Source organism: Nicotiana tomentosiformis, chromosome 5 (genome assembly GCF_000390325.3).
Source record: "Nicotiana tomentosiformis chromosome 5, ASM39032v3, whole genome shotgun sequence".
In the NCBI taxonomy this organism is placed as follows: domain Eukaryota; kingdom Viridiplantae; phylum Streptophyta; class Magnoliopsida; order Solanales; family Solanaceae; genus Nicotiana; species Nicotiana tomentosiformis.
Genome location: NC_090816.1, coordinates 18,014,883 through 18,036,626, shown reverse-complemented (window position 1 = coordinate 18,036,626; position 21,744 = coordinate 18,014,883). Strand labels below are relative to the sequence as shown.

At 36.4% G+C, this 21,744-nt stretch overlaps 1 protein-coding gene, 2 long non-coding RNA genes and 1 pseudogene across 3 annotated transcripts; 1 reads left to right on the top strand and 3 right to left on the bottom strand.

The window, feature by feature from the left end:
* The first annotated feature begins 328 nt into the window (after nt 1–328).
* Nucleotides 329–11,634, top strand: LOC104095486 (putative late blight resistance protein homolog R1B-17; annotated as a pseudogene).
* A 1,768-nt stretch (nt 11,635–13,402) lies between these two features.
* On the bottom strand, nt 13,403–13,930 carry LOC138891981 (B3 domain-containing protein At5g26805-like). Its single transcript, XM_070175670.1, has one exon. The coding sequence runs from the start codon at nt 13,928–13,930 to the stop codon at nt 13,403–13,405; it is 528 nt and encodes a 175-aa protein (XP_070031771.1).
* A 2,815-nt stretch (nt 13,931–16,745) lies between these two features.
* On the bottom strand, nt 16,746–17,564 carry LOC138891445 (uncharacterized). Its single transcript, XR_011408084.1, has 3 exons — nt 17,309–17,564; nt 16,886–17,023; nt 16,746–16,776 (listed from the first exon to the last, which is right to left on the bottom strand). It is a non-coding gene; the product is annotated as an uncharacterized lncRNA (long non-coding RNA).
* Nucleotides 17,565–17,955: 391 nt separating this feature from the next.
* On the bottom strand, nt 17,956–18,748 carry LOC104095487 (uncharacterized). Its single transcript, XR_011408083.1, has 4 exons — nt 18,705–18,748; nt 18,553–18,615; nt 18,417–18,473; nt 17,956–18,024 (listed from the first exon to the last, which is right to left on the bottom strand). It is a non-coding gene; the product is annotated as an uncharacterized lncRNA (long non-coding RNA).
* Nucleotides 18,749–21,744: the final 2,996 nt, after the last annotated feature.

The window sequence follows — 21,744 nt, the reverse complement described above, 5'->3', positions numbered from 1 at the left end:
TCTAGTCGGATTATTCGATGATAATTCAATATTATGGAGTAGAAATGATCACAAGGGACTTACCTCAAGTTTTCCCTTGAAAACCTTGCTAAAATATCGCCCAACCCGAGCTTGAAATGCCCAAAAATGGCAAAAGCTCGGAACCCCTCTATTTTTGTATTGCCCGGGGGTTTTCGCACCCGCGGTGATTTCTTCGTAAGAAGCCATAATACCTTAAAATCAAAACCGACAATTCACACAAGTCATAATAACTCGTAAGAAGTTATTCAAGACTTCAAATAGTTGAAAAGAGCATAAATTTTCAAAACGATCGGTTGGATCATTACAATCTCCCCCACTTAAATATACGTTCGTCCTCGAACGTGCCAAGAGTTGTTCCTAAGCCATTAAATAACTATTCCATCTTACCACGCACGTACCGGGGGTGATCCCATGCCACCCTATTCCAAAACCTTTGTACGCTGCCAAAGATGAAAGAAACAATCAAAAACTCATAACCACTCATTAGATCAACTAGCCATGGAACTCTCTCGCCCCAACCAGAACCACAATCCTCTCCTAAGCCGACTTTCAATATTATCCTCCCGAATAAACCATAATTAAGTCTGATAGTACCCATTCTAGGTCCAATTACCTTATTTTATTAAATACAACTATCTCACAGACACGCCACATCAATATAACTCAAGCCATAACTGCGCAATCTATGTACCCAAATATGGGAGATGTCTCAAGGAAGAGAATCGTATTGCAAGTTCAACAAGCACCACCACAACCACAATGTTATAACCAACTCCTCAAATTTCGTGAAGAGGATAACCGTAGGCGCATGTGTACAATTGTAGAGGAAGGAAATTAATGAATCAGATGAATTATCATAGAAATAAAATTCCCACACGCGATACGGACAACTTACGTGCCAATAATATGAATCGCCTGGCATGATCACAGGCCTCCAGTCCCAGCATATCATACAGGGGTAATTAAACAAGTACACTTGTATATAATAATGAAATAAGATTTTCATGCTTCTGGACTGGTATAAATAACACGCCATAGTGTAAGTATGTGCAAAGTATGCTATCACACTTCAAATCGGCAATTTAACGCATAAATAGTAACTACCCAATTTATTCAGGGGAATTAGCCTCTTTGTAACCTCAAATGTAGCCTAGATAGTTCTCAACAAAGGTATGAATACGAGAAACGTTATAACTTTATGCTTAACAGTCAACTCTAGCCATATCATAGCCTAAGCATTCTTTCGAGTATGAATACTTTCCCTGATGCTCGCACATTGGCTCAAACCTCACATATATGCACACTTATAGCACGTAGCTATCACAAATAAGTAATGCAACTAGTGCCTCAACTAAGTTAAAATAATATACTCACCTCAAACAGGCCGCAACCCAAAACAAAATACTTCTGAGAACTCCCAGTCTCCAAATTAATCGAACACATGAATCACCGTACTAATCCTAACTCCAGCACTAGAATGACTAACACATCTTCCATTCACGATCATCCCACGAGGAATACTTTCATAATTCTTCCGTACCACATAGCAATAATTTGAATATCAGCAGTCTATTAACCAGGTGAGTACCGCAATACTGATGAACATCCGTAAGTCAAAACACGATACACCTTTTGAAATGCGCACCCTTCTCATGGATCATCGAGCAGTTATAACATTCATCTAAATATCTGAAACTGACCATTCTGTCCAAAATTCGTGATCTTCCTTTCAAGAATGAACTGCCACCTTGTGCAAGTAAATCTAAATCCCGCATAACACTCCACATCTATCATGTGAAAGGCACAAGAATCTCATTATAAATTCTAAGTCACCAGCAAATTACATACCCTATTAGTTAGAAACCTCTCTCTTACTTCTTTCCAGGAGGAAATCACAATACACAATACGTTCCATACACCGGTAGAAAATATCTGGTTCAAACCATGGTAGAAACCATCATGAACACTTTGAAATCCATTTGCACATAACCAATCTATCAGAACTGAATTCCTCTAACTTCACCAAGCCACACAGGTTTCCAAATCTGAGAGTATTGCCACAAAACACCCGTAAAGCCCCACCTCATCATAAGAACCAAAAGAACCGAGCATACCATTACCATACTGATCCAACATGTTACCCATTTTTCCTATTTTCTCCAAGTTTCTTCTGAATTACCCTTAAGTTGACATTTCTCCTTGTCAGAACACTACTATCCTTACCCAAAGCTCACTACAAGACATCTTAACATAAAACCACATCGCCCTAAGGCCCATAAGCCATTGTATTCTTCTTAAGCACCTTTATAAATACCCCAATCGTAACACTCACTATGAAAATACCTTATGCAAATTTAAAATTGTTCCTCTTTCCTTTCTTATACTGAAATATAGAATCCATAGTCAAACAGAATTACCGCACATCCCGATACCATCCAATGTAAGTAACTGATTCTAGTGATATACAAATTAAAAAAAAATCAATTTCCACATATACATTTTGAATCCATTAGAACCCTCTCGAGAGTCATCCACTCTACTCAAATCTAATTTACTCCGCCCCAAACGGGCCGAAAGACATGTGCACCTTTAGCACAATCAACACTCAAAGAAGTAACCCTATCTTAACACGACTAATCGAATTCATACTTCGTGCGCACTTCATCCTTCAAAATAACAACTTAATCATTCCATAATTTTCATATTTTCATAAGTCCAATCTAACCCGTATCTAGAAATTTACTTACCCAAGCCATCCTTGATCTCCACCTCTGTAAGTCATAACTAACCCACAAGTATGCCTCAAACCAAAACTAAAATTTAACATATATCCATGAAATTGAATTGTCAATAGCAGACTCCCCCACTTGGCTCAAAGTCATAGAACAAAACACTCGATAACTCATAATACCCATACTTTATTACTGCCATAATACTGCAGTCAGTTCAACGAAAATTCTTCTCAAGCTTATGCAACACCCACCATAAAATACCTCAATCATCCGCTAAGTTCACATTTATTCTCGCAACAATCAAGTCAACTTTCTCAACCAAATTCAAATTCAAATCTCAACACATACGCCCTGTTGGTAGAAAAGAAACTCTCCACTCAACATTATAAGAAACACACCTACATAGATTACTCTACAGGAGATAACCTACCTGCTTAGCCTCAAATTGGCATCTTGTTATACCCTTTCACAACCACAATTACTACACAATCACTTACTCCTTCTGAGTCCAAACTTATTATCAAGACACGAGAATTTAATTTGTCCTACAATTTAACAACGTGAAAGATCCTCCAAAACTCTCGTAACTCAAGACTATAAATCAAATCAAGACAGAAATCATGCATCTGATGCCCCTTTTTACATCTCGAGAAACTGTTTTCGTCACATTCAAACTATCTAAACACATCCCGCTGTCACATCATACTTATCATATGGCCATTTAACCGCTCATCGATCCATAAATTCCACTCATAGAGGCATTACCGGACATGTGAGTCCAAATGTACAAGTTCTCACGATCGAAATTTCTGAGTTTAAGTTGTGGTTTAACCTTGGCCTCAAGTCCTCCAGACTGACTCATCACCAAAATACAAAATGCACATCTCGAACCTCGCTCATGGAATCATAAGCCGGCGATGCACAACTGATATCGAGCGCTCACATGCGCACGCGAATACACGAAAGGAATTCAAAGAGTTATGTTTCAAGCTGAATCAATTCTGCACTATAGAATACAAGAAAGTGAAAAATTCCTAAGGGTTCAGTAACCTCTCGAAGATAAGTACAGACGTCTCTGTACCGATTCGCAAGACTCTACTAAACCTGCTCATGACTCGTGAGACTTAAGTGAACCTAGTGCTCTGATACCAATTTGTCACGACCCAAAATCTCACCCATCGTGATGGCGCCTATCTCAAAACTAGGCAAACCGACAATCTCTATAAACCACAATTTCTTTTAAGTTTGAAAATAGAATGATTAAATTCAGAGGAAGAAATCTCACAAGTACAAATATAAATACTCTCAAAACCTGGTATCACTGAGTACATAAGCATCTAGTATGAATACATGTTTGAAAAATACGGTACATAATAGTCTAAGACTAAATACAGTAAACAAGGAGATAGGGAAGGAGAGACAAGGTCTGCGAAACCAGGCAGCTACATCTGAATCTCCGAAAAATCAATTGTGCGAGAGAATTAGCACCCGCTATATCTGAAAACACCTGGATCTGCACAGGAAGTGCAGGGTGTAGTATGAGTACAACTAACTCAGCAAGTAACAATAATAAGTAAGGAACTGAAGATAGTGACGAGCTACACAGTTATAGTTCACTTTTAGTAATTCCAGTAAAGAATAGACATGCTTTCAAATCCAGCAGTATAAGTAAAATCAATTTTATCCAGTTCAAGTTCATGTAATCCAGATACAAAATCTTTCAAAGAATTTCACAACAATGACAGATAGAAACTAAGTTCAACAACAAATGAAAAGCAAGTACAACCTCTCAGGGCAATAGTCACTCAACTGGTCACAACAGCTCAACTACTCGGCTCTCAGACCTCAGCACTCACACTCAATGGGTACTCACGCTCACTAGGGGTGTACAGACTCCGGAGGGGCTCCTACAGCCCAAGCGCTATAATCTGCACAAATAATTCACGTGCTGCACGGACAACTCACGTGCTACAATATCAATATCTGGATCCGTACGGACAACTCATGTGCTATATTATAATATCGGGATCTGCACGGACAACTCACGTGCTATAGTATAGTAATATCTAGATCCGCACGGATAACTCATGTGATGCACGGACAACTCACGTGCTATAATAATATCTCACAATCAGGCCCTCGGCCTCATTCAGTCATAAATCTCTCCAGTCTCTCGGGCTCTTAGAAATCATGAAATCAGCCCAAACAATAATGATATGGTGCATCAATAATGAACAATATAGACTAAGATAAAATAAATAGGTAAACTGTGACTGAGTACAAAACAATAATTAAGCAGATAGTTCAACATGTACACGACCTCTGTGGGTCCCTACAGTGCCAATATATAATCTAAACATGATTTGTGGTTCAATTTCTCTACTACATGGAGAATGTACAGATAACAACAGATTATTCAACTTTACAGTTTCACAAGACGGACCAAGTCACAATCCCCTCGGTGCATGCCCACACGCCCGTCACCTAGCATGTGCGTCACCTCCAAAATAATTACACGACACCAAAATTTAGGGTTTCATACCCTCAGGACCAGATTTAAAACTGTTACTTACCTCAAACCGTGAAATTCTTATTCCGCTAAGCCTTTGCCTAGTGAATTGGCCTCCAAACGCCTCGAATCTAGCCACAAATAATTTGATTCAGTCAATAAAATGTATTGAAATTAATTCAATAAAAAAATATTAATTTTCCGTAAATATTCGAAATTTAGCTCAAAAATCGCTCGTGGGACCCACGTCTCGGAACCCGACAAAAGTTACAAAATTCAAAAGCCCATTCAACCACGAGCCTAACCATACCAATTTTACCAAAATCCGACCTCAACTTGGCCTCCAAATCTTCAAATCTTATTTTCAAATCCCTAAATTCAAACCCCCGATTTACACCTCAAAAACATATAATCTAGTCGGATTATTCGATGATAATTCAAGATTACGGAGCAGAAATGATCACAAGGGACTTACCTCAAGTTTTTTCGTGTAAACCTTACTAAAAAATCGCCCAACCCGAGCTTGAAATTCCCAAAAATGGCAAAAGCTCGGAACCCCTCTGTTTTTGTATTGCTCGAGGGTTTTCGCACCTGCGGTCTTCACACCCACAGCAAAACTCTCGCGCCCGCGATGTCCGCACTTGCGATGATTTCTTCGCGCCTGCGGTCTTTGCAGCCGCGGCAAAACTCTCGCGCCTGCGGTGTCCGCGCCTGCGATGATTTCTTCGCGCCTGCAGTCTTCGCACCCGCGGAAAACGTTTTTGCACCCGCGATGCCTGGCCAGCCCATGCATTTTCGCTTCTGCGACTAATGCCTCGCATCCGCGAGCTCGCACCTACGGCCCGTTTTCTCGCACGTGCGATCATACCAGATGCCCAGCTGCATCGGCTCCTCCTCCAAATCCAAATTCGATCTGTTAAGCATCCGAACTCTCCCGAGGCCCCCCGGGATCTCAACCAAATATACCAACAAGTCCTAAAATATTATACGAACTTAGTCGAGCTTTCAAATCACATCCAACAACACTAAAAACCCGAATCACACATAGATTCAAGCCTAATGAATTTTGAAACTTCCAATTTCTACAAACGACGCCGGAACCTATCAAATCACGTCCGATTGACCTCAAATTTTGCACACAAGTCACAATTGACATAATGGAGGTATTTCAATTTTCAGAATCGGATTTCGACCCCGATATCAAAAAGTCAACCCCCGGTTAAACTTTTCGAAAATTCGACTTTCGACATTTAAAGCCTAATTTCATTACGGACCTCCAAAAAATTTTTCGGACACACTCCTAAGTCCAAAATCACCATACGGAGCTATTGAAATCATCAAAATTCAGATTCAAGGTCGTTTACACATAAGTCCACATCCGGTCAACTTTTCTAACTTAAATTTTCAACATGAAATTTATTCTTCCAAGCTAACTCCGAAATACCTTAAAACCAAAACCGACAATTCACAAGTCATAATACCTCGTAAGAAGTTATTCAACACTTCAAATAGTTGAAAAGAGCGTAAATGCTCAAAACGATCGGTCTGGTCATTACAAATAAGATTGTTAAAACGAAAAAAGCTATTGTAGTGTTATATGATATAAGAAAACCTACTCAAGTGAAAGGTTAGTCATATAGATCAGCTACAAGACCGACAATTTTGTTATGACAGTGGATGTTGGGTTGCTAAAGTCCACTATATTCACAAGATGAGTGCCCCACAAATGTGAATGCTGAGTTAGATATATGATCATACAAGATTAGACAAGATTCAAAAGGACCACATTTGACAGAAGGTGTAAGTAGTATACGTTGAGGATAAAATAAGAGACGGTTGCTTCATGGTTTGTTTTGTCCTACATAAATTCTAGATGTACTAGTCATTAGGTGTGAAATCATGGTGAGTGAAGAAATTAAAAAGGACGAGATAGACTTAATATGACATGAAAGGAAGTTGTCTCGGACTTACAATCTCTTGGAATCTATGCAGACCTAGCCAAAAATAGGGTACAGTGAAAGAAAGGATTGTTATAGGCAACGATACCAATTAGGCGGGATTAAGTTTTAGTCATGTTAATATGTTTACTTTAGGTCTTATGTTAGTTACAAGATTTTTGGTCTTGTGAGAGATTTATATGCTAGTAAAAAATATGAAGAACCTTTTAGTATATTTTTATTTTTATCTTGAGTAGTATGGGACTGAGTAGAGCTTAAATTGAACTACATGGTTAGTGATGATTCATCTCAGTCCCAACTTCTATGGGATTGAGACGTTGTTATTGTTTTTGTTGTTATTCTTCGCCTTACTTTTTTAGTGTCAAATCTAGTTACTTTTTTAGTGTCAAATCTAGTTATCTACCCTTCAATCTTCTGGATTTCATAGAGAGGTTAAAGAATGAAGAAGATCAAATTGATGTTGACATGGATCAAATTGAAAAGCTGAAATTGGAGCTGACCTATATGTCGACATTTCCTCTGCTTTCTTATTCCAAATTGGATGGTTTTAATGCCAAAATGTCTCGGAAAGCAGAACGTGTCTTTTATCTGGTTCAGGTAGTTTTCCATCAGAGTGGAAAACACATGCTGGTTAAATATGGCATGGATCATGTCGTTCGTTGCCTCTTGGAAAATATCGATAGGTATATCAGCTCACTTAGTTGTCCCGAATCAAATGCCACCATGACTGAGGAGAAGTTGGTTGAACTTTTGGACTCGCTCGTCATAAATCTTTGTGATCTTCCCAATCCTTGCGCTGAGTTAATTTTTCCATTGATGACTCAGTACGACGTAGTCAATATGTATGTGGCAATGTAAGAGATTTTCATGGGTTAAAAGTAAATGGTTGTGTTGAGCATGAGATAGTTGATTATGTCTTACCTCAGTTTCAACTTATGGCTGAGAGAGTAGGACACTTCTGTTCTGTCCTTTTGGCGTATCAACTTGATAAAATAGATGAACTTGATGATAAACTTGAAGAAGTCCCTCAAGTCAATTCCATGCTAGCTCATCTACTTGTGGAGATTATTCCTGTCGAACTGGAGGTTATGCACGTATGTTCCACAAATTTTGAAGTTTCAAAGTCAGCTGAAGTTCGACGCTTCATTAAGCAACTTCTAGAAACCTCTCCAGACATTCTCAGAGAATATCTGATTCATCTACAAGCGCACATGGTAACTGTTCTTTGTGCTAGCACTTCAGCTCGAAACATTCATGTCATGATAGAGTTCCTGTTGATAATTCTCACCGATCTGTCCAAGGATTTTATTCATCAAGACAAATTGTTTGTTCTCTTGGCACGTGTTGGAGTACTTAACAAGGAGGCATCAATCCTTGTTCGCGACTTAGAGGAGAAATCAAGGAGTGAAGAGAATACGGATGGAACAAAATGTGCAACTCTAGACTTGTTGGAAAATATTGAACTTCTGAATGAAGAGCTCAAACATATTTACTTAAAAGCCCATGAAGACTCATCTCAACGCTGTTTCTCCAAGAGTGATGGACCACTCTTCATGAATCTTTTACTCAGAAACTTAAGTGATTTGTTCGATTCTAATGCTTATTCAGTTGCTTTGATAAAGAAAGAAATTGGGTATGTGAAAGAAGATCTAGAATTCATAAGATCGGGAATGTTGAGCAAGAATTGAATAGAGATCTTTGGACTCGCGTTCTAGATGTGGCCTATGAGGCGGAACATGCCATTAACTCTATTCTTGCTAGAGATCATGGTCTCTTGCAGCTTATCTTCTTACTTCCTGATATAGTAGAAAAGATCAAACTTATCAAAGAAGAGGTACTAGAAAAGATCCCCAAGAATAGGGGCCTTGTTGTTGTGAACTCTCCCAACAAGCCAGTTGAAAGCAAGTCATCAATAGCTAGTAAAATAATTGCACGATTTGAGGAGGAGAAAGAGTGGATAGTTAGGAAACTCACCAGTGGACCAGCTGAGGTAGATGTTATTTCCATAGTTGGCATGCCGGGGCTTGGAAAAACTACTTTGGCTGATAGAGTATATAATGATAAAACTGTTGTTGATTATTTCGATGTTCGTGCTTGGTGCACAGTCGACCAAGAACGTAATGAGAAAAAGTTGTTGCAGAAAATTTTCAATCAAGTTATTGGTTTGAAAGACACATTCAGTGAGGATCACAGAGATGATGACATTGCTGATAAGCTACGGAAACTACTGTTTGGAAAGAGGTACCTTATTGTCTTGGATGACTTGTGGGATACTGCAACATGGGATGAGCTAACAAGACCTTTTTCTGAATTTCAGAAAAGAAGTAGAATTATCTTAACAAGTCGGAAAAAGGAAGTGGCTTTGCAAGGAAAACGCCACAGTGATCCTCTTTATCTTCGGTTTCTCACACTAGGGGAAAGTTGGGAGTTATTAGAGAAAAGGGTATTCGGAGAAGAACGTTGTCCAGGTGAACTATTGGATGTTGGAGAAGAAATAGCCCGAAAATGTGATGGGCTTCCTTTGGTACTTGATCTGATCGGAGGAGTCATTGCAAGGAAGGAAAAGATTAAGGCTTTTTGGCTTGAAGTTCTAAATAATTTGACTTCCTTTATTTTTAAGGATGAAGAGGAAGTGATGAAGGTTATACAATAAAGTTACGACCATTTATCTGATCACTTAAAACCGTGTTTGATTTACCTTGCAAGCTATCCAAAGGACAAACATATTCTAATCTCTGAGTTGACAGATTTATGGAGTGCTGAAGGGCTTGTGGAACAGACTGAGATGGAGGTTTATGTGGATGAGTTAATTTCCAGTAGCTTGGTAATAGTTCCCAATGAGAGAGGTGCATATCCGAGTTGTCAAATTCACGATCTTGTTCATGATTTTTGTTTTAGAAAAGCTAGAAAGGAAAAGTTGTTTGACTTCATAAGTTCAAGCGCTCCGTCTTCTTCTTCTTCGGATCTAATGCCACGTGCAATGACCATTCATTATGATCAACATTTCCTTCATTCGGATGAAAATTTTGTCCTGTTTAATGCAGAAAAGGAAAATCCTTATGTTAAACACATCCTCTCTTTGAAGGTATACATGAATGATGATGGCGAGTATGGGAAGCGCTATTATCTTTCCTCCAACTGTCACCTAAGACACTTGAGGCTTCTTAAAAGGTTGGAGCTGCGCCAAATAATTTTGACGGATTCTTTGCTGAATGAAATAGGAATGCTTGTTTATTTGAGGTACTTAAACATTCGAATGGAGGCACAAGCTCTCCCTCCATCATTTTCAAACCTCTTGAATCTAGAAACTCTGTTGGTGGATAACCGGGGATCAAACATGGTACTATCACCTAGCATTTGGAGTCTTGCAAAGCTGCAACATGTGGACATCTATACTTGTTCTTTCTTTGATTTGTACACTGATGAACCAACAGTTTTAGAAGAGGACTCAAAGTTAGAGAATTTAAGAATATTACATTCGCTCAACCATTCCTATTCGAATGAGGATATTTTCAAAAGGTTTCCTAATATTCGAAGCCTTAAATTCAACATCAGAGAACCATGGGATTGTTCATCAGAGCGGATGTCTTTTCCAAGATTGGATCTCCTTAATGAACTTGAAGAAGTTTATGCACAGCTTCATTGCTCTCCGTTTAGTAAACATGCACCAGAAGATCAGTACTGTGACTTTCACTTCCCTTTGAGCTTGAAAGAACTAGAGTTGACAAACTTTAATCTGACATCCGATTCACTGTTAAAAATCGCGAGATTACCCAACCTTCAAGACTTGTGTCTATGAATCGCAATCATCCAGGGGAAAGAATGAAACATGGAAGAATGGAACACGGAACAAGTCACCTTCGAGAATCTCAAAGTGCTAACATTGTATAATGTGTCTTTTTCTGAATGGCAGGTTGGAGAGGAATCCTTTCCTGTGCTCGAGGAATTGTATATACTAAACTGTCACGATCTTATGGAGATCCCGGAAAGTTTTGGAGATATTGCTTCATTAAAGTCTATCATAGTCTTGAGCAACCCTCAACTAAAAGATTCAGCCCTAAAGGTTAAGGAATATGTTGCAGATATGACGGGAGAAGACAAGCTTGCAGTGATGCAGTAGTGAGTTCTTGCGCGAAATGGGATCATCTCTGTGAGTATATATGAATTTATTAACTTCTTTTGTAGATTAAGTTCCTTTTCAGTATATTTTTTTTCCAATTACTTTAACCTTATAATCTTGTTTGCAGAGTGCATATAAAGGTTGGCATACAATTTACTTTGGCCAATACATCAACCTGTTGAGGCTTCAAATGATATACATTTATATAAGCCTTCTTCCAGTTATTTCAATCCATTTCTTTTATTCCATTGTGGTTTAAAAACTGATTATCAAGTGTTACTAGGAGTTATGTTATTTCCTTTTTTCTTTGATAACGACACTTAACTAATTCACCAAATAGCTCGCTAATCAACAGTAAAGCAACATCTGTGGTTTTGAAACTGAACACATCAAAAAGTTTCTTTGATAAATCAAAATAAGGGCAAGGATTTGATTCAATGAATAAAGAATTCATTGAGAGATAATTCCTATATTTCACTCCAGTACTATTGTACTCATACCTTAGTATAAGCAATACAAAAGTTCTTGAGGTTAACTTGCTTAGCAGAATTATGAATCTGATTGCTGCTTCAAAAGTGTACTCAATGACTCAATAAGTCAATATAATGCTTTATATGCTCTGACTCCAAGTAACAAAGACATTTAGTGCAGTCACTAGCACAGAAACAACAAAATAGACAACTTCTCCTTGATGTAACTGCTGTGCATATTCTGTTAAGTGAATGCGGAAAACTACAACGACTATTGCTTAGAGAAGACACTCGGCTACTGGAATTCAAGTACAAAGCAAATAAAGAACAGCAGATTCAAGAACTGTGACGACGATAATTATCTTGTACAGAAAATTGCAGAAAAAGTTCTGTCAAAAGAATCATTGTAAATGGGAAAGAGAGTGCCTGCACTAGGACAAATCCGGGCAAAACTGTAATCAAACAGTTTGAAGTGCCAGTTTTTACTCATTTCTAACTCAATTCTTACTTATTCAGGCACTAAAACTGCAACTTACATAATTATATTGCTGATTGCATCAGCAAAACGACGCCTTTTTTCCTCTATTATTAGGATTATTAATATTTTTTACCAAATGGAAAACCTCACATGAAGGAATTTGTTGACTATTTAAGATCAGTCACAGTCATTTATACTTTGAAGGTAAAACCACATTAGTTTAATGAGGAGATGCTCCATTATGCCAATGTTAAAATGCATAACCAAGACATTCAAAATATATACAACCATGAATTCCCAATAATAACATGAGCATGCATTGAATCTATTGTTTCTTTAATTTTTCTTGAGGCGATGGTCTATCAGAAATAACTTCTCTACTTCTCAGGATAGGGTTATGGCCTGCGTACACACTACCCTCTACAGATTTTGTTGTTGTTGTTTTTATTGACATGAGCATGTACTGAAGCAGCATCTTTTCTTTTCTTTTCCCCAAAATCAAAAGTCATATTAACAAAAACACTATGATACATCATTTTGGACCTAATTCTTGATTCATTTACATTGAATCATTGCTTTGATCATTCAGAAAAACACCCTGAATTCGGGATAGTGGCCTGCGCATATACATTGAAGCACAAAATCAGTTCTTAAGTTATCCAAGAAAAGATTGGACATAGATACATACTTCAATTACAGTTTACAGCCATAGAATAAAACCGGAAAGTTCCAAATAAAGTTCTATCAGCCAATGCTTATTTGAAATACTAACAACAGTGAGAGCAAAGCAGTCTGATAATTACATTTTAGTTAATTGTTACTACTAGCCATTGATCTGAATAGCACGGTGTTAAGAGCACTACAAGAACAACTTGGGAATGAAAATATAAGTATAAAAAGTAGATTACACAAACCAAATTGAGAATAGCAATGCAAGAATCATCATATTCTAGATATTTTTTAAAGCGAATTGGTCACTGCCCCTAATACAGAATTGAATCATTATCTTTGAACCTTGAAATTATAGTTCCTATATGAAAAGTAATCCTAACAAAAATACTATGATATACTATCATTTTCGCGTCCTAATTCTTGAATCGTTTACAGTATTTCACTAAACACGAACCTGAGAAAGTAATTTGAACATAAAACTTGAACACCTAGGATCCCAATATATCCCAATTTCATTACCAACAGCCAATCCACGATCATTGAACAATGGCATGCACAATAGAGAATAGTCATCATTACACATCATCTCAAAGCAAATACTTCCACTTTCATATATCTTAGGGTCATTCTCCTCAGTTACATCCCACAAGATAACAAAAATACCGACCCCATTCACCAAACTTTTGGCCTTGCTCAAATTCCAGTAACGAAGAATGTACTCAAACGTGTCGAAAAATGGAATCACTAGCTTTCCAAAAACAACTTCATCGCGGGTAATCCTTTTCTTGATTTGCCATGGGTTTTTCAGATCAATTTTTGGGGCAGAGTATATGTCTCTTATCTCTATTAGTTTACGAGTCGGTATATATTCGGTGTTGCTAGTTTTGCATGCTTCTTCTTCAGCTTTTGATGGTATGAATTTGTAAAAGAATGTCTTTTTCATTGTAATCAGAGGTTTTTCTTCAGCCATTGATGGAACTGTCAATGGCTGAAGAATTGGAAGGAAGATTAAATTTGGAAATTTGGGAGAGAATTTGAGCGGGAAACGAGAAGAAAATTATCTTGTTAAAACTGAATTCTTGAACAATACACACGTGGTGTCTATTTATAGGCAGTTGTGTCAAGAATTACAATCGCCGACCTCAACTGCAACCAAAAATCAATTAAGAAAGGAAAAAACAGAAAATATTTGGTTCAACTTGGTGTTAACCGGAAAAAAAAAAATAAACGTTGAACCAACAATGCAAATATTTATGGTGAGATATTAAATTCATTAGTTCAACTATATATATACAAGATGGGACATAAATTTTAGTTTCAACCTATACTAGTAATTTTATACCGATATGCACTTAAAGTGAAATAGGTTAGGTAACATATTACAAAATGTTGAGTTATATTAATAATATAAATATTTTTACAATGTTAGCGTATATAAGAAAAAACCTCTAAATATTATCGGGGTCCTCTATCGTCACCCTATTTAAGTGACTTAAATAATTTTCGTAAGATATTATATTCTCAACTCATTTCCCATCAGGTAAATTAATCATGAATTGGTTATTTTTTTGAAATCAATGACCAATAATATCCTTTACTCTATCCGTTCACTTTTAGTTGTCCATTTTTGACATTGCACTCCCTTTAATAAAAAATAAATGAAGTAGATATTTCAATTTTACCCATAATAATAATAACATATCTAAAAATCATGGAAAATGATTTGGGAAATAAATAATTAATGATAAGGATAAAACAGAAAAAAAAGATTGTCTTTCTCTTGATTTAATATAGCGGACAAATAAAAGTAAAAATATATTTTTAGTATAATGGACAAGCAAGGGAGTACTTGATTAGCTTAGTGTACAACTACTTAAAAACATCTTCTATGATCTAGTCATAATTAAAGGCGTCAAAATGGTCTTGACCCATAAGGTCACCCTAATCCAACTTGCTGCTTGAGCAGGTTGAGCTATGATTATTTTAGCCCATTTAAAAGTGAGGCTTATACGGCCGATTCAAGTTAGCTCGCCGACCCTTTGGGCTCGATGAAGGCTGGGTCGGAGCCGGTTCATGGACCAAAAAAATTAATTCGAATTTAAAATTAAAATTTGAAATTTAAAAAGAGTCAAAGGGACGAGTCTTACTCATAAACACTTAATTTTAAAAAAAAAAAATACTTAATTAAATGAGTCTTTTCAGTTGAGTTGTTGGGATACAATTTCTTGAAATGAATTTGCTTGACTTTAATATTTTGTATCTCGTAGTTGGAATTAGTTATTGTGTTTTTGAATAGTCTCAGTATTTTATAGACGTAACAAAATTTGTTAATAAAATATAATAATTTAGTTCATGTTGCTATATTGGGAACCCTCTATTTTTTTTTCTTCTTCTATTAACCATATTCTATATGTATGTGACTATTGTATAGCTTTTTATTTATTTACATATGTCTATGGCTTGGGTTAAGGTTTCTTTTTATGAAGTATTTTTTCAATTATTTTGATTATTGATCGGTAATACCCTAGAATTTAATTGACAACTTTAAAGTTTTATTAACAGCTAAACCCTTGTTGCAAATAAAGTTGATTTTCTCGAGTACTATGAAGCTTTATGTAATATTGACATATTTTCTTGTAAACTTTATGCCATTACAATTTTAATTTACTAACACATCATCATATATTACAAATATAAATAAATTTTGCAGAATTTTAGGTTCGAATATAGATTAAAGGAAATCTTACAACAACAAAAAAAAGATTGAAAAGTGAAATAACATGGGCTAGCCAGTTTTCGGACTGGTAATTGAAAAATAGCCAGCGTTTGCAAACTCATTGAAAAATAGTCATTATTTTACTATAATACGGAAAGTTCCAGCATAATATACTGGAAATTGGTGCACATGTGTATGAACTTCCAGCATATTATGCTAGAACCCCAGCATACGGAAAGTTCCAGCATAATATACTGGAGATTGGAGCATCTGTGTATGAACTTCCAGCATAATTTCTAGTTTCTGCCACAACTTCCAACACAATTTCTGCCACAATATTTTTTTTTTAAATATTGAAGCACCTGTGTATGAACTTTCAGCGTATTATTTTTTTTATAAACCCCCAAAAAAGTTTATTTCTGCCACAATATTTTTGTTGCTGAAACTCTTTTTCTATTTGAATATTTTTTTATTTGTAGGATTAAATAAATAATTTTATCAAATAATTTACAACATAAATCAAATTTCATAAATAATCACCATAGTGACAAACATTACAAATTCAAATCCTCATGGAACTAAATAAATTTTATATCATGAGCAATGATATATGATATGATCACCAACCAGCTAGGATAGTAAAAATGTATTCATTAAAAGATTGAGCTTTACTAATTTGGTTCAGAATATAATGGAGTATTTTTTTCTAGCCAAGTCTCCACAAACTCTGCCAAAATAACATTGTCATGCAAGGGCTAAACCTTCTAGGAGGAAACAACTAACTCTTGGCAAGTGCATGGTAAGGATACAAAAAGAAATTGATAGGTTGTTGTGAAAATCGGAACTTGATTGAGAACGTATCTCATTGTTCTTGTAATTACCAGCAATGAAATTAACCATCTTGTGACCATACACTCTCTGTTGCTCTGCATCCATGGGCTTCAATTCACCCTCCCTAACCCTACCAAACAAGAAAAACAAAACAATATACGCCTTATGCCCATTTTGACCGAGTATTTTATAGAACATGTAAGAGTCAAATAGTTGAGTAACATGTCTTAGAACATGTATTTGATCCAGCAGATTGTAAGAGGTTGACCCTATCGATCAAAAGACAAGTCGTTACTCAACTACCCAAATATTCTTCTCTGCTAATACCACGAGCGAGATATGGGTGCAAATTAGTAATAACAAAGGTGAAAATCTCACATAGCAAGGCTGCCAAATGAAGAAATTTTGACACCTTAATGTACTTGCTTGTATAGAGAATCACTCTCTTTGAGGTCCATGAGGTCAGTTGTGAAGGTAGAACATGCTCCATGGAGGAGACCTGTTTTGGAGAGAGAACTGGAACCAATGTGTGAAACCTTCATATTAGCAACCTTATGTCATAAAGCTCAAGATTTACATAATATTTTCTGCATGTCTAGTCAACGACTCGTGTGAAACATTTAGTACACGCAGGAACTCTAAATTAATAGTTCAATCGCAAAAGATAAAATCAACAGAAAATTTAAGCCATTTTAGCATCGCAACACAGTGTCATAAATACTACTCCTACTCAGATGATAATCTAGGAGATGGATACAGTTATTCACTCTATGACTGAAAATATTAAGATGTACAACTCACCTTGGCCCGTCTTGAAGAATTGTGATAAAACAATGGAGCATCTTTCAAAGTTCAGGGTATTCAGTGAAAGACTACAGACAGCCATATAGTTTGCTGCCAGATACAACAAAGTTACTACATTTTGCATTAAGAATGCTTCGGCATTGCACTTTAAAACTCATGGAAACAGGAAATTGAAAGCAAAGCATAACTAACCATACATATGGAGCATAGTAAGAGACATAAAGGATATCCAAAATGCAAATGAGTGGCCACTTGTGATCTCAAACAGGCATATATAATACTCTTTGAATTGCCATTTGTAAGAGACAAAAAGGATATCCAAAATTTGAATTGCCATATATAATACTCTTTCCTTTTCAGAATGTCTCAAAATGTTTGACCATTGAATTTCTATACAACTTTTAACTTTCAAATTCGTTAAACTGTTCATTAACCTTGGATGTGATCTTCGCTATCAAACTATCTTTTCTACCATAACTTTACTATTCTTTTTTTAGGGTCACGAAAACCAAGTGCAAGTCAAAGAACATCTTAAACTCCGGCCACTGGCCAGTCAAAAGACTGAGAAAAGAAGTTCTTTTTTATATAATTTCGATACAAAGCGCAAAAATGACTATAATGCACACAACATACAGGTGAAAGGGCATACCGAGATCATTCATGAGATCTGCCACTAAACGCCACATTTTGGCATTACTGTCTAAATTAGAACCCTGAAAAAGAAAGCAAAAGCAACAGTCACTTTCCAACAAGTACTTATGATTCAAAAATCATTAACAGGAGGCTGGTAGTAGGAGGCAAGTCAAAAATATCACTGTCCCAAAGAATGTTCTATTTCGCCCCATATATGCTGCCATGGTAACTTTATTATAGGAAAGAGATCATCATTTCCTTTTCTTTATGGAAAAGGAGCATTTGGCTGGCTTATAGTTTCAAGTGGAAACAGAAACTAGCATCAATGTAAGTCTGATGGGAAACCATTTATCCTCGGAGGGCTGAGGTGCTTCTGTAGCTTCGGTCTTTATAAAGAATCAAGGCATGCATTGTTTGACACAATAGGATCAATATGATACCGGAAAATTAAGCCAGAAAAGACGAAAGAAACCTGGTAACATGTGAACAAGACGCCTCCAACCATACCAGTTAAATCTCACAAGAACCACTGAAATCTTTTAAAACCATTGTCATCACACTAGTTTAAAACGTAAATTACAATGGAAAAAAAAAAGATGTGAACTCACCTGAAACGTTGCCCCAATAACAGTAGCGGATTTCTCACCAACACCTATAGCACTTAGAAGAGACTATATTTGTTTGAGCAGGTAAATTAGCCTTTCATATCATAAGCAACTCACACTAATACTGATGTTCACTAATACTGATGTTCTCCTACTTGTGTTGAGAGCATCATCCGCACATAGGTATAAAGCCCCTGCAGCAATCCAAATCAGAAACTGTAGCATTTAGTTCAGCATCATCTAAATTGGAACTCTCAATATGCTCATCCTGCTTCAAATCATTCTTCTCAAATAGGCGACAAAGCACAAAGGCACCCTGCACCATGCAAATCACATATTCCAGTATGAACTACAGTCAAACCTCTCTTAACAACCTCGTTTGTTCTTCCAACTATTCTTTTTGTCCTCTTTACTCTTTCTCAGTTCTTGCAATACTTTCATCTTTTTTCCAAGAGATCCTCTTATGGCAAACAAATACGAATACCATAGATTAAAAAGAGGTGAATCAAATAAATAAAGGTGAATCAAATATGAATATCATTTTTAAATATGCCTTCAAACCAAATATGAATACCATTTCTAAACATACTTATACATCAAATAAATAAAATAAACACTACTTAGTTATGGAATACTATTACCTTCAGATAAAGCAACATATTAAATAAATTTTCTATTCAAACATGTATGTATCTGCTGCTAAGTTAGTAGCAACAATTGTCTCTACTACATCATCAATTATATGGTCCGTAGCTAGTTGTACATACTCATCACCATCACCAAAAAACTGTTCTAGTTCTTACTCTTGGTATGGTTCATTCTCATATACTTCATCTTCCGCTACTTCTCCCATATCATACAGATCTCTTGGCTTTAGATGCATAGCAACACTCCACCCTTTATTGACAACATCATCCACATAGTACACCATTTGTGCTTGAGATGCTTCGATGTAAGGCTCATGTTCTTCACGTTCACCGGTATGAATCAATCTATCAAAATTAACACAATTTAAGTTCCAACTGTCCTTTTTATATCCTCTATCTCGAACAGTATCAGCCCATCTACATTTGAAAAGAACAACCTTGAATCGACCATAATAATTAATCTCAAGAATATCTTCTAACTTCCCATAATATGGTAAGTCTGCTTGCCTTAAATTTCCGTCAATACTACTTGCAACACATGAGGTTTTAGAGGTTAAGAAAACTCCACTATTTTGTGTTCTCCCTTCGAGCCAAAGTTCAAAATTTGGACCCATGGATGTTATATGCAGTAAAACGTCTTGCAACTACCGATGGACCTCGTGCGAGAAACTTTAGATCAATAGACATTGTATCTATTGTGTCTGGATTCATGATCTAAATCAAAATAAAATTGTCTTAGTGAAGTTTGTTCATTCAAACCAAATGTAAACAATAACTAATGATTACTTACTCACCCATTTTTGGAACCAATCAACAAACTCTTTATTAACTCTCCTCTCTATCTTTGTAGGTGAAGGTCTTCTTCTTGAACTCCTCCTTATGTACTGTCTAAATTTGCTATATGAAATAATTACATTAATGTTAAAGGACAAGACTAGCCCGCTCAAACATTACAATGATAAAGAATATAAAGTTTGTATGAGTTACTCACTCCACAAATGGCGTGACTATTGCACAATTCAGAAGCACATATCGATGAGCTTGTAGTTTCTGCATATCAGTTAAAGGGAATGTAATCGAAGCTGATGCGGGTTTACCTAATTGAGGAAATATAGAGGACGTTCCAGAAGGCTCAGTGACATTTGGGTCATCACGAATACGCCGAGGTCTATTGAATCTTATCTCAATATCTTCAATATACCGAGAACAAAAGGTAAGAGACTCTTCAGCTAAGTAACCCTCAGCTATAGAACCCTCTGGTTGTGCTTTATTCCGTACAAAGAACTTAAAATGGCCTAATTCTCTTCCAAAATAATATGCCATAAGTGTAAAAAATATTTCAAGTGACCAGAATACAAGTATCTTCAAATCAGAAATGTTATTGTTTTACGTCTCGACGGGATACATATTTCGATGATGTACTGGACCTCCGAGTTTTGCTTCTTCTGCTAGATGGATAGACAGATGAACCATTACTATAAAGAATGATGGGGGAAATAGTATCTCTAGGTGGCAAAGTGTGCTTTCAATGCGCTCTTGGAGCTTATCAAGCTCTGAAATATTCAAGGTTTTGCTAGAAAGGGCTCTGAAAAATGAGCAAACGTCCACCAAAACTGCAACTACATGGTCGGGCAACACATTGCGGATCGCCAATGGTAGCAATTGCTCTAAAATAATATGGCAATCATGACTTTTCAGCCTAAAAATCTTTTTCTGTACCAAATCAACACAGCTGGAAATGTTACTTGAGTAGCTATCTGGTACTTTAATATTCTTCAAAGTTGTAAGGAACAACTTTTTAGAGTCCAGCTTCTTTTTGTTATCAGTCATAAGTGAAAACACATAAAGGTGATATTTTCCACTATCATCCGGCCAAAGATCATGCCTTATGCCCATTTCTCTTAGATCCTTTCGGGCATTAATATTATCTTTTGATTTTGATTTATCATGGAGCAGTGTATATATGATATTGTCACATATTTTTTTTTTGATATGCATAAAGTCTAGATTATGACGCAACAAATTAGATTTCCAATAAGGAAGTTCAAAGAATATACTTCTCTTGTTCTATTGCTTAGTTGCTCGTCTAGATCTTTTCCCTGTACAATTCAACCCTGCTCCTTTCCCTTCTTCGATTTGTCTCAAAATGGAAGACCCTGATAATTTTAATTATGGATTCCGCTCCTCTGTACTTCCATTAAAGCGTACTCGATTCAACCTAAACCTGTGATTTCTTCTCAGAAAACGTCGATGACCCATAAAGCACCACTTTTTACTATGACGAAGACGACAAGGTTCTGTGTCAAAGTTATAAGTTGGGCAAGCAAATCAATATGTGTGTTCCAGCCAGATAGGATACCTAACCCAGGAAAGTTACTGATTGTCCACATAAGAGCTGCATGCATTCTAAAATTTTCATTCAATGATGAGTCAAAAGTTTCAATAACATCATTCCATAACTCACATAATTCCTTCACGAGGGGTTGTAAGTACAGATCTATGTTATTTCCAGGCAAGCTTTCCTGGAATGATCATTGATAAGATGAAA